General features: G+C 42.5%; 1 protein-coding gene across 5 annotated transcripts in view; it reads right to left on the bottom strand.

Annotated features, from left to right (window-relative positions):
* The window catches only part of vps41 (VPS41 subunit of HOPS complex), a 224,865-nt gene that overhangs the window by 90,539 nt on the left and 120,162 nt on the right, over positions 1–14,164 (bottom strand). For all 5 annotated transcript variants that reach the window (XM_038809941.1, XM_038809942.1, XM_038809937.1 and 2 more), the window contains exons 9-12: positions 12,915–13,061; positions 11,024–11,090; positions 7,400–7,497; positions 2,777–2,906 (exon numbers count right to left, since the gene is read on the bottom strand). In XM_038809941.1, coding sequence (XP_038665869.1) covers positions 2,777–2,906; positions 7,400–7,497; positions 11,024–11,090; positions 12,915–13,061 — 442 coding nt within the window. The remainder of the gene's footprint in view (positions 1–2,776; positions 2,907–7,399; positions 7,498–11,023; positions 11,091–12,914; positions 13,062–14,164) is intronic.

Here is a 14,164-nt window from a genome sequence, read left to right as displayed (position 1 = left end):
TAGTCCTTGCCACAACCGCCGAGACTCTAGCTTAGTTTGATATTCTCTCTTGGCATCTCGGATGGCTTTGCGGAGGTCGTACCTGGATTTCTTGTATAGGACAGGGTCGTCTGCCTTGAACGCCTCAGATCTGTCCTTCAGTAGGGAGTCAATCTCGCGGTTGAGCCATGGTTTCCGGTTGGGGAACATACGTACTGCTTTCTTTGGCACGCAGTCGTCCACACATTTGCTGATGAAGTCTGTGACGGTGGTGACATACTTATTTAAGTTAGTCGCTGAGTTTTTAAATATGGACCAGTCCACTGTCTCCAAGCAGTCACGTAAGAGGTCTTCTGTCTCCTCAGACCAGCACTGCACAACCTTCTTAGCTGGATTCTCCCGCTTGAGTTTCTGCTTGTAAGCCGGGAGAAGGAGCACAGTCTTATGGTCTGATTTCCCAAAGTGCGGTCGGGGGATGGAACGGTAGGCGCCCTTGATTTTTGAGTAGCAGTGGTCAAGAGTGTTGTCGCCCCGGGTGGTACAGGAGATGTGCTGGTGGAATTTTGGCAGTACACTCTTGAGGTTGGCTTTGTTGAAGTCTCCGGCCACAATGAACAGGGCCTCCGGGTGTTCTGTTTCATAGTTGTTTATGACTGTGTACAGTTCATCCAGCGCCTTCCTCACTTCTGCCTGGGGTGGGATGTAGACCGCTGTGATAATGGCTGAAGTGAACTCACGTGGAAGATAGTATGGGCGGCACTTTACGGTCAAGTATTCCAAGTCTGGGGAGCAGTAGGTCACCAGGGTCACCACATCCAAGCACCAGGAGGAGTTGATGAGGAGGCAAACCCCCCCACCCTTTGCTTTGCCTGAAGATGCCGTGCAGTCCGCCCGGTGAATAGAGAAGCCTTCAGGTTGTATGGCACAGTCCGGTGAGGCAGGGGTGAGCCATGTCTCTGTGAAACAGAGCACACAGCAGTCTCTTACTTCCCTCTGAGAGGTAAGTCTGGCGTTAAGTTCATCCAGCTTGTTTTCAATCGCTTGGACGTTTGCCAGGAGTATGCTGGGGAGAGGGGTCTTGAAACCGCGTTCCTTCAGTCTAACCTGCAGACCGCTGCGTTTCCCTTATTAGTAACAGGGATTATATTATAACAAACGTAAAAACAACCAGCTCTTGGAAAGGGCACCCTACCTAAGCCCATACCTCCACCCTATCCCCATAACCCCACCTACCCTTTTGTTGACACGAAGGGCAACTAAGCATGGCCAATCCACCTAACCTGCACATCTTGGACTGTGGGTGGAAACCAGGGCCCCCGGATGAAACCTGCACAGACACGGGGAGAACGTGCAGACTCCACAGACAGTGACCCAAGCAGGAATCGAACCTGGGAGCCTGGCGCTGTGAAGCAAGTGCTATCACTGTGCTACCATGCCACCCATAATGCTCATGTGGAGATGCTGGCGTTGGACTGGGGTGAGCACAGTAAGTAGTCTTACAACACCAGTTTAAAGTCCAACAGGTTTGTTTCAAATCACTAGCTTTCGGAGCACTGCTCCTTCCTCAGGTGGAAGGAGGAAGGAGCAGTGTTCGAAAAGCTAGTGATTTGAAACAAACCTGTTGGACTTTAACCTGGTGTTGTAAGACTTCTTACTGTGCCCATAATGCTGGCACACATGCCGGACTCATAGGTTTATGGTTGGAAAACCCCACTAGAGACTTGAGCCCACATATAGTGTATAGTGCCGCAGTCAAAGTTCTGCCTTATGTGCCAGACATTTAGCGGGGAGCTTTTCTGTCCCCTCCATGAGGACAGGTCATTTGTCAAGTTTGCTGAAAACTGAACTGAAAGCTACTGATTTTGTTCTTGTTGTGGACCAAAATCGTGACCAACTGGATTTGTATCACTAATTTATCGCAAACTGCAATTATAATTTGTTAAAGTCACATTTTGTGGAAAGTTGTTAGGAGTGTGTACCCAAATTGCAGAGTTGTACTCTTGATGGTTGAGGAGCCCCGACAGCAGCAAACATTTTTGAAGTTACTCAATGAAGATTTGATTAAGTGAAGAACAAGGCAATAACATTAATGTATGAAGTTTTAACTTTGACCAACATTTTTAGAACACTCTTTGTTAATCTCTCATTCCAGGACTGACATTTAACTTCCCGCCTCTTGAAAATTTTTTGAAATGTGTGAATTTGTGCAGTGAGGGTCGGTAGGCTATTTGAACACAGTGCATTATCTATCTTCCTATCTTCAGGTGGTGTCAGCACACCTGTACTTTCCAGTGGCTAGTGTCAGATAGAAATCAGGAGCGAGAAACGTAGCTGATGTTTCTGCATTGTAACCTAGGACTACGATACCAATTACGGTCTCTCAAACACAGCCCAAGCTGAGGTTAGCAAACCAAACCTGGCTCTTCTGGGCTATACAATCCAGTAGCACAGGGATCTAAGTTGATTTGCACTTGATCTGGCTGTGACTGTTCTCAAAGTTAACCGGGGTAGGCAATAGAATGGATAATTGGTAAATAATCTGCAATTTTACCTCTTGATCAAATGCTATAGCAGCATTACTTGGAGCTTGTTGGTTCATGCAAGACTGAGAGCGGCTTTCCAACTGATCCATAATTCATTCAATGGTCAAATAATAAGGCTGATTTGTTCACTTTGGAGTCGGAGTGTGTGAATCAAAATCAGCTTTCAAAGGCGATGTTAAAACTTACACCCCTGTTTTTCTATGTCCCCTTCAACAAAGCTCACTTTCACCAGTTAATTACTGTCTATTTCTCACCTAAGCTGTAGTCTCGGCATTCATTTTCTTGGAAACCTCTTACGGATAGAGCATCAGACGAAATCTCCTCATATGAATCAGGCAAGTGGTGAATGATGTCAAGCCGAGGCCTTGCACAGTGTTCTTTATCCTATTCCAGAAAGAAAGAATGTCATTTCTTATTCATGTAAACGCAGGGAAAACACAATGCCCTCCACCTCTTGCTTCCACCTCCCAACACATCTCCCATTCATGCTAGCCCCTGTTTGATGCACTGTGCTTCCATGCTGCAAAATGGAACCTTCTGGACATTTTTCTCATGCTTCCTTCACAATTTAAGAAAGAGCAACAAACTTGCCCTCCATTGCAAGATGGATTTCAAAAGACAGTGGAAGCTGGGAGATTACCTTGGTCAATGCCAGTATTCGGCCTTGGCACATCATCATCATGGATATTTTTTAGTCATGTTTAAAAACCTTTCCCTTGGATACTATGTCATTAACAACCAATGGCTCATTACCAGGCTGTGACTTGAGAACAAGTGATATTAAATCTGTTAGGTTTGCCTATTTTAACACCTGATACACAGTGAGATTTTTCCGCCCTGCCTGCCGCAAGATCGCCACGGGCGAGATGCAGACAATGGAAAAGTCGCCGGGCGGGTATGGTTGGAGAATCCCGCCCAGTATGTTTTATCATATATTGAGATTATTTGAAAGAATGAAATCACATGATGTGAATATTTTGGAAATTGCACTTTCATCTTGCACCACACAAAATGTCTTGGAACAGAATTCCCCCCACGTCATGACAAAATAATTTGAGAATTGCTGAAAAAAGACATTTTGGTGAAGCTTTTTGTTTTGCACGCATCAGGACACTTGCAAGGTTACCAACGTCAGGGGAAACAACAACTTTGTACTGCATGAGAAGAGTGCTGATCGGTTGCAGTGGTGTCTGATTGGCACAGGTGTTGCCGTGAAGAATGCACCAGTTAACAGTGACTGATAATTAACTGCCAAGCATTATTCAAAAATTTAAACCAGGCAGTTCGACTTTGATGGTCAAGGCATTGCCCTGCAGAATGCACCACCAAATGGCTGTCACTTATTGTATTTGGTTGAAACAGGCACAATGTGTGTACATGTTCATTCTGTCTACAAAGAACAGGACCCTGTATATTAACAAATAGCTTCCAATTCTCACCAAAGCATGCATAGGACTGGTTTAGCACAGTGGGCTAAGACAGCTGGCTTGTAATGCAGAACAAGACCAACAGCGTGGGTTCAATTCCTGTTCCAGCCTCCCCGAACATGCGCCGGAATGTGGTGACTAGGGGCTTTTCACAGTAACTTAATTGAAGCCTACTCGTGACAATAAGTGATTATTATTACGGTGAGCAAATGACTCGGGGGGGCCCTCGTTACAAGGCTGCCGATAGAGCAAATCCTATACAGCATTGACATGTAAGAATCCTAATATGTGCACTGACCAGTGAAGGTAGTCTTGCAGTGAACCATGGTAGAGAACCCCTGACAGATTTCTCAACTTGTATGTCAAGGAAAGGGAGTTAATTTGACTGCTCCATTTCGAAGGTAAACTTGAGCCGAGCATGGAGCCTATTAAGACATGCAAGGAAATTATGCAATGTTGATGCTGAAATAGGGGACATCAAAGACATCCTGTGAGATAATGGCTACCCTGATCAGGGTACTAAACGTGTTAAAGGCCATCACTTTCGACCCTGCAAAGTGCTCAGTCCACCTCAGATTACCCTGCTACTAAGACGTAAATTTGAGTGGTATTCCCATTATCAAGCCAAAAAGACATTCTGCCTACCAAACAAATGAGTAATGTGGCATGTGAATTTTAGTGCCAATGTGAAGCCAGGTATGTAGGGCGCACGTCCTAAAGACTGGCAGGTCATATCAAACAACATGCCCTTTCTGCTGTTCGCAACGGGCATGGTACAGACCATATCAAACCAGCCCGTGCTTGGCAAAACTCATTACAAGTGTCCAACATTAGATGTGATTCTGTGATTGGGCATCATTGGCAAGGCTGCATTTGTTGCCCATCCTTAATTATCCTTGATCTAAGCGGCATTTAAGAGTTGATCAGATTGCTGTGGGTCTAGGGTCATATGTAGGCCAGGCAAGGACTGCAGATTTCCTCCCGTGTCTTTAGGTACATTTACAACCTCTAGATTACCAACAAATGCATGGTTCAGAACAAGTTCAGCATTAAATTTGGAGAAATACTTGAGGCAAGTCCCATTGAAAGTTTTAACACAGCATGGCAGGTTATATGCAAGTACAACCGTATGCTAACTAACTATGCCGCTCCACCTGACCAGAGATTGAATCGATACGCAAAAATATGAAACAACAAGATGCATTAGAGTAAGGGGGCGGGTAGGTGGGCTAGGGGTGTTGTGAGCAGTGCAAGCAGGCAGTGAATCTATATCACTGAAGATGTATTCCCTTTGTGATGATGAAGCTTATTTAGTTATTGACCATCAGAATTATCTAACATAGAAGAATAATGGTAAATGAAAGAGTTCTCATAGAAGTCAAGGTTTGATTTGCCAAGAAGAGATTGAAAATACAATATCCTTTTGTAGCTGTGCCAGTCAACAAGGGATGCACGACACAATGGATATCTTTGCACTTTGGGGTACAGACTGAAAACAGTGACAAAATTTCCATCAATGAGTTGTGTAACTTCCAAGGACAATCTAACTGCAAATAAACAATATGTTTCTGTATGACTGATTATAAAAAGAGAAACCTCTTGGAGCATTTTATCAGGCGAGGATAGTGAGTAGAAAATTCAGCAACGAAGACTGAAGGATAAACATCAAGAGGCAAAGTGCAATCAAAAACAAGAGGGTTAAATTAAGAGAGGCTGTATACTTAAGGCTTGTATTCCCTCGAGTATAGAAGGTTGAGGGGGTGATCTGATTTGACTGGATAGATATAGAGAAATAATTTCCTGTGGTGGGGGAAATCAAGAACAAAGGGATACAATTTACAATTTAAAATTAGAACTGGCCACTCAGAAATTAAACCAGGAAACACTTTAATATAACAAACAGTCGGAATTTAAGACAGAAAATACTTAAGGTTAGGGTGGCATGGTGGTGCAATGGTTAGCACTGCTGGCTACACGCTGAGGACCCGGGTTCGATCCCAGCCCCAGGCCACTGTCCGTGTGGAGGTTGCCCCCACAGCCCAAATACGTGCAGGTTAGGTGGATTGGCCATGCTAAATTGCCCCTTAATTGGAAAAAAATAATTGGGTACTCCAAATTTAAAAAAAGGTTCTGCAGACTCGATGGGCTGAATGGCCTCCTTCTGCACTGTAAATTCTATGATTCTATGAAAGGTTTATGGTTGCTGCGACAAGTGGAGCTTGCAGGACAGACTGAAAAAAGAGTACTGTTAAATGTGCATCAAGGGGCACAGAGCAGAGGTAGGTAAATGAAGTAGAGGGTGCAGATCAAGATGAACTAATTGAATTGTGGAATAGGGCTCAATGGGCTGGCCTAAATGGCTTATTACAGCCCTTACTGTTTTTCAAGATAGGGAAGGAGTTGGTTAGGCAGCGATGCATCTAGACAAAGTATAAAAACTACTCTTCGGTTCCACATCAAAGGTGTTTTAAAGATCTTACTTGTACATGAGACACATTGTCATAATCTTTCCTATACCAGTGGTGAGACCAGAAGAGAAAAAACAGTGAGCTTTTTCCATCTGATTTCCTGTTCCGAGCCACTTTCAACCAACAACAAAAATATGTCTCATCCTCAAATGAAATGCCTCAGAATGTTTATGGTTTACCACTCATGATATTGTTCCCTTTATTGAGGAGGGGTTGGAAATTGGTGATTTGAAAGTGTCTGACAGCAGTTTGGCTTCGATCTTTTAAAAATAGGAGCTTCCTTCATAAGAAAACTATAATACCTTTCCACGAAGATCATCAGAAAGGCTTGAAAGGTAAAGCTAGGTAGAACAGGAACATTTACAACCGAAACATTTCACTCTTAAGAGCTTTAACAGAGAAAACCTAAACCACTTGCACTGACCATGCCCACTGCAGCTAATAAGCTGCCATTCTTATTTGCCAAAGACTTGCCCACATTAGACTGCATCTTTGTCCTACAGGTATATTGTCTCCAACTCCTCCTGTATTTTCTCAGCTGCCTCCTCAACTGGCCCCCTGCTTTGGCATTTATGAGCAAATCCAAACAGTTTGCATTAATTCTCTGAACTTTGAAGTAATTTAAGAGCAATAGGAGGCACCAATGCTAAAGCGCCCCATTCAGCACAACATGTCGACACTTGACATAACCAGCAAGTATCCACTGTACCCTTCAACTAATTTCTTATCCATTTCCTAGTTTTGCCGTGAATCCCACAACGTCGAGCTTTGTGTGAAACTTGATCACAGGTGAAGAGAGATGAAATTATGGACTTTTCTTTACAAAAATCACATTTCTCAACAGCACAAATCCATTGTTTTAATCCTGCTTTTAAAAACCAATGCACGAGACGAGAAGTGTCTGAACAATAAGCATTCCTCCTACTCTTCTTTCCTTTAACTACATAGTTTTTAAATCACAACCGTTCAGATATTCCTTTACCGTTTGTTCCAACATCTCTTTCACATACATCAGGAGAACTAGACGCTCGCCAAGTGGTGCAAGTCCACTGATGTGAAACTCTGACTCGAAGGCCGACACTGCAAAGAAAAACATTGCACATTACAGGCACTTAAAGAAAAGCTTCAGAGATGCAAAACACCATTAGTTTACTCAAGTTATGACCTAGTTAATGCTTTCATTTCAGAATGAATATTGATAAATTGTTTCTGGAAGAAAGAAAGCCAAGAGAGAAATAACAGTGGGTGGACACTCCAATTAAGTTATACCTCCACTAAAAAAACACCTTTCTCCATGTGTCCGAATTTTATCCTAGGTAAAAAGAGCTAAGTACTGAAAAATGGCTTAGTGCATCATATTTATAAAGTCAAGCAAAACCCATTCGGTCTGAACGATGATTCCGGTCATTTTTTGTTAAAGTACTCGAGAATTGTTGTAGAGCAGACTAAAAGTTCAACATTATCACCAGAACCATATGGGTGTTGCTAAAATCCAAAGATCTCCAGTCTGTTCTACGCAAATTTTGACTGAGTGCTCTGCTCTCCCCTGCAACATGCACTTCAGGAAATTTGTAATTTATCAGTTATTGATACAATAGATGGCATTGCAGATCGTAACCTTAGAACATCAGTCATTTGGACAAAAGCCTGTGCTGTTTTTTCTAGAGTAGCACTAGCTGAACTGATGGATCTTTTGACAAATGGGCTCCTTAGGACATAGAACAGTACAGCACAGTACAAGCCCTTCGGCCCACGATGTTGTGCCGACCATTTATCCTAATCCAAGTTCAACCTAACCTACACCCCTTCAATTTACTGCTGTCCATGTGCCTGTCCAAGTGTCGCTTAAATGTCCCTAATGACTCTGACTCCACCACCTCTGCTGGCAGTGCATTCCATGCACCCATCACTCTCTGTGTAAAGAACCTACCTCTGACATCCCCCCTATACCTTCCTCCAATCACCTTAAAACTATGTCCCCTCGTGACAGCCATTTCCGCCCTGGGGAAAAGTCGCTGGCTATCCACTCTATCCTCTCATCACCTTGTACACCTTTATAAAGTCACCTCTTTTCCTTCTTCGCTGCAGTGAGAAAAGCCCTAGCTCCCAGAACCTTTCTTCAGAAGACATGCCCTCCAGTCCAGGCAGCATCCTGATAAGTCTTCTCTGCACCCTATCCAAAACATCCACATCCTTCCTATAACGAGGCGAACAGAACTGGACACAATATTCCAAGTGTGATCTAACCAGGGTTTTATAAAGCTGCAGCAAAACCTCGCGGCTCTTAAACTCAATCCCCCTGTTAATGAAAGCCAACACACCATACGCCTTCTTAACAACCCTATCAACCTGGGTGGCAACTTTGAGGGATCTATGCACGTGGACCCCAAGTTCCCTCTGTTACTCCACACTTCCAAGAATCCTGCCTTTAACCCTGTATTCAGCATTAAAATTTGACCTTCCAAAATGAATCACTTCACATTTATCAAGGTTGAACTCCATCTGCCACTTCTCAGCCCAGCTCTGCATCCTGTCAATGTCTTGTTGTAACCTGCAACAGCCCTTGACACTATCTACAACTCCATCAAGCTTTGTGTTATCGGCAAACTTACTAACCCACCCTTCCACTTCCTTATCCAAGTCATTTATAAAAACCACAAATAGCAGAGGTCCCAGAACAGATCCTGCGGGACACCACTGGTCACTGACCTCCAGGTGGAATACTTTCCATCCGCTACCATTCGCTGTCTTCTTTTGGCCAGCCAATTCTGTATCCGGACAGCCAAGTTTTCCTGTATCCCATGCCCCCTAAGTTTCTGAATGAGCCTACTATGGGGAACGTTATCAAATGCCTTACTGAAATCCATGTACACCACATCTACTGCCCGACCTTAATCAATGTGTCGCGTCACATCCTCCAGAATTCAATGAGGCTTGCGAGGCATGACCTGCCCCTCACAAAGCCATCGTTGTAGGGGAGTTAGAGGAATGGCAATGCTGTGTGAGCAACCAGAAATGCAGAACTTCATTCCAAACAGGTCCAGCTTAATGTCAGTTGAACCCCATACTATGAATCTTTGTCAGACAGATCCCAACTGGCGATAGAACATAATTTGGGCTTTGGCTAAGGCAAAATATCGCTAGAGTAACTATAATGCTTATAGACTGCTAGCAAATGCTCTATCCCGTTATGAAACCAACTGCATTGCATTAAGAGGATATTCAATGACTAAGGTCTGCAGGCAGATCATAACTATGCAGTCAAGCATATTGACATTCTGTTGGCAAAAGGCTGCACTCATTTTCAAGCATGCACAATAACATGTTACTGGCAGGAAAGTGGTCTAGATGGCAGCTTGCACAGCACTCCTAAAACCCGGGATGCCCTATAATGCAAAAAATCTACTATAATATTGTAGCACGGTAATTGAATCTGGAGTTTTAGTAAGCTACAGTTCAATAACTTGCACCTTTCATTCTAATGGGAGCATTCCCTCCAGGGTACTAGGCCTACACTCATGGACTGGTTTTGCTACCTTTATATACTTAAGTTAGGAAAAGAAAAAGTAGAATCAGTTGATTAAAATATACAAGGGTTTTGAATGAGCTTGTACAGCTCGTACATTTACCATTGCCATTACAGAGGCTGCGCATCATTCTCCTCCATAATGGTCCACAAAGTCAGACCTGTTATACACCCAAATAAATGTCCTATTTCTGTAGTTAATCCAAGATGTGCAATCCAGAAATCCCAACTATCTCTTGTCACCATTTAAGCCATGCTTAAAAACCAGCTCTAAACACTGATCATTGCTGAGCCCAAATGCTTATTTGGCAGAGTTTGAAGGTCTTTGGTGTGATAATCGATAAATGGCAAAAAAGAGAAACACATTGTTGTTTTCCAAAGAACCATTGTCAAAGCAATGAAGATAAGCTCTTCAGCATGAGAAATGACAGTATGTTCCTTGATGGCACCCTTGTGTATCAGGCCAGAGTCTCGATACAATATAAATCATTCTGACCCTGGATCCACGCAATTCCTCATGTTGACAACCTGGGCTTTGTTCTGACTAGAATTCGGTGTGAATAGCTTAACTTAATGGCAAAATTGTGCATCGGTACACCAGGACATTGAACTGGTTACGTACTTTCTTACGTACGCAGAAGGACATCAGCAATAAATCCCTATTAGGAAGGTTTCTTGCTGTGAACGGAACTTGTATTTTTTTTTCTATGGGTATATATGTACTTGAATATATACTTCTACAATGTACATCTTATAAATTCTACCATGTCCTTCCTTTACAAAATTCAACATCCCTTCAAACTTCTGTGGAATGTATTTCAACTTGCAGGAGCTACAGTGGTGAATGAGGAGACTTTTTGTTGTTGTTGCATAACCAGCCTGCCAGAGCTTATTAAAACTGATAATTGCATTTTATTCATGATTTTAAAAGTCATTACATGTCACAATGTGCAGAACTAATTGATGTGCCTGAAGTTCCTGCATCTCTCAACTAGCTAATGATAGAGTTACCATTTCACAAAGATGTGCTGAACAGGTCAAAGTAGAAACGTGACTGACATAAGAGAAAAAAATTCTTACCGATTTCAACATAACGAGTGGGCAAGTCCCTTAGATCCGTGGGATCACGCTCCTTCACCACACACACCTGAAAAAACAAGGTGACTTGCAAATTAAAAGCCAAAAAATTCTCTTCCTGAGCAGAGGGTGCCACTTACTGCAGCATTGTACAATTTTTTTTTTTTTTTTTAAATAATTTAGTGTACCCAATTAATTTTTTCCAATTAAGGGGCAATTTAGCGTGGCCAATCCACCTACTGTGCACATCTTTGGATTGTGGGGGTGAAACCCACGCAAACACGGGGAGAATGTGCAAACTCCACACGCACAGTGACCCAGAGCCGGGATCGAACCTGGGACCTCAGCGCCGTGAGGCTGCAGGGCTAACCCACTGCGCCACCGTGCTGCCCCATTGTACAATTTATGATGTGATGCTGCATTCCAAACAAATTGCTCCATCCAAAGTCACTTTCTAATCCTTAGCTTCAAACATATTTGAGAGCGTGTGAATGACAGTGCGCCACATTATAAGGGAGCTTACTCCACAGTCGTCAACGTCAATAGGTTTACTAAAATTACCATGTCAAAGATATTGAAATATCTTCCAATTTTATTTGTATGGTGTAAAGCTGCAGGTGCAAAAAATGCTGATCCTTTGATGCGAGTGCTTTTGACCGAAGGGGTTTTAAAAACACATCAACTTAATCACAACCTCAATTCCATAGAAAACTCCAAAATAGAATTGTCCTTCCGGCATTTGCATTTACAGCCTGTAACTGTGGTCCCTCATTTCCCTAGCATCACCATTCGCAACTTCTAACTATGGTCTCCACTCCTTCCCTCAGCACCTGCATCCATTGCTTCAGCAAAGCATTCCGTTTGCAGCTGTTTTCCACACCCCACCTGCTGAAGTGGACCAGTTGTCAGGCTGCTCTGGAGTCAAGCTGCTGCCCTGTGCCCCCAATGTCCCCCTCCCTCCAACTCAACCCGTACGCATTATGTGCAGCAGAGTCAGACCAGGAGGAACTCTGTAAGATATGTAATTGGAGTGGTCTAATAAAAGGTGGGAGACAGCTTCTTGAGATTCTCCATGGTGTTTTCAACAACAACAAAAAAATCATGGCGATTTAAAAAAAGAACAAAACACTTGTAGGACTTCCTTCAAGTGTGTGCACGGTAGAGCTAAATGATAAATGACATGTTCTTTGCAAATTCTAACAAATCTCTTTGTGGATCAAGATACAAAGCAATACAAACCAAGAGTTCTACTGGCACAAATTTTAAAAATGCGCTATAAATCACATGTAGCAACACTTGCTGTCGTGGGCCGAGAGAGAAACAGCAGAATGGATTTTTATTTGAGCAGATTTTAATCTATTCAGCTTTATTTTTCATTTCAACATTCTGAGCAACTGTCAAGAAAATGACCAGGGCAAGAATGCATAAAATATTTCAAATGAATTTATTATGAGCCATTTCCGATTTCAGTGGTGTTTTTTACTTTTTGTTTTAAGTGCTTTGGTCTTGCGGTGGCAAAATAAATCTTTTAAAAATTATGACTGCACTCTGGAAACTTACTGTATCTATTGTGCATATTAATTTTCGAGATACACAACCTATTCTTCCCTTCTATTTTCAAATTTGGTCATGCCACAGTCTCACCACCCGAAAGAACTGACAGGTCTCAACCAATGCTGCTGATCACAAGGAGAATTTTTTCACAAAGGCAAAAGACATCGCCTCCAAAAATAACTCACTCACTCGCCTACAGGTTGAAAATCTTTCAGCACAAGAAACGTGGCTAACAAAATGCACCGACATTTGGATTATTTGGCTTACCTGATCCACCTTCATAAACTCAGGAGAATTTAGAACGTTCGCAAGTTTGCCTTTGATATTAGCTGGAACGTACCTTAACAGATGTTGCCCAACCAATAATGAGCGTGATGTTGTCTTTCCAGCAGAGGCTGCAGAGGTACATATCGGGACGAAAATTTATATTGTCTCGAGATATGTTTGTGATTCGCTGCTTTGAGCTAGCATCATATATCTTGACCCCCTGAAGAAAGAAAAGTAGCTTGAGCATGATCAGAGAGGAGCTTAAAGAAAAAGGAGACTTTCCATTTCAATGAGCCATAACACTGCAGGAAGTGGTTCTTGTGAGAAGAGAGAATGACTTCATCATATGTCACATAACCATCTTAATATATCCCAGAGACATGGGTTTTGGATTCTTCTTTTAAACAGTCGGCATGAACATGACGGCTCAAATGGCCTCCTGTTGTGCTGCAACCATTCTATGATTCTATTGGTGATGAATTAAGGCCAATCATTTTCCAAAGTCCTGCCCAGCAAAGTCCAGACGTTTCAAGTTAGGGGTGCTTATTGGGTCAGTTGTTGCCAGTGTTATTACTACAATGAAAAGCAGACTCAAATGATTTTGTTGCCAATATCACCGAGGAAACCAACATTTAAAATTATGGTTTCAAAAGACACATCTTGTTAAAATCAATTAATACATCTTGCGTAGTTCCTCTCATCAAGGCAGCATTCTTTTAAGATGCAGCTAAACATTTTATACATGGATCATAGAATATAAAAGCAAATAAGTACTATTGAATTTGTGAAAAAAAGTTCCTTGGAATACAATTGGAGCATTGCATTCATTTTTAGCTATTTTAAAATAATAATAATAATAATAATAGCAGCTTGTCACAAGTAGGCTTCAATAAAGTTACTGTGAAAAGCCCCATTCTGGCACCTGTTCGGGGTGACCGGTAGAGGAATTGAACCTGCGCTGCTGCCTTGTTCTGGATTACAAGCAAGCTGTTTAGCCCACTGTGCTAAACCAGCCCCTGATCGCAAGGATAATACAGGTCATCTTGCTCTTCTTTCTGCTGGATGTAGATATAGAGCAGCAAATATACATTTACATTCTGATGGTTAAACTAGATAATTGCATCAGCAATGGAGTGTTGCACTGTGACCTCTTCTGTATTTGTAAATCAGGAACTGAGTTGAGTTATCATAAGTTCCATGGTCTGTTCTGGGTGATCACAGTTGCACACTGGAGTTTTGGATTTTCCATTTGCGCATCATGCATCTATCTAACATGCTTGATGCAGATGTAGTTTTAGGGTTACCCTTCAGTTTTGTGAAAGA

The sequence above is a fragment of the Scyliorhinus canicula genome, chromosome 10 (genome assembly GCF_902713615.1).
Source record: "Scyliorhinus canicula chromosome 10, sScyCan1.1, whole genome shotgun sequence".
In the NCBI taxonomy this organism is placed as follows: Eukaryota; Metazoa; Chordata; class Chondrichthyes; order Carcharhiniformes; family Scyliorhinidae; genus Scyliorhinus; species Scyliorhinus canicula.
Note: the sequence above shows the minus strand (reverse complement) of the source record. Positions and strands in the feature narration are given on the sequence as shown.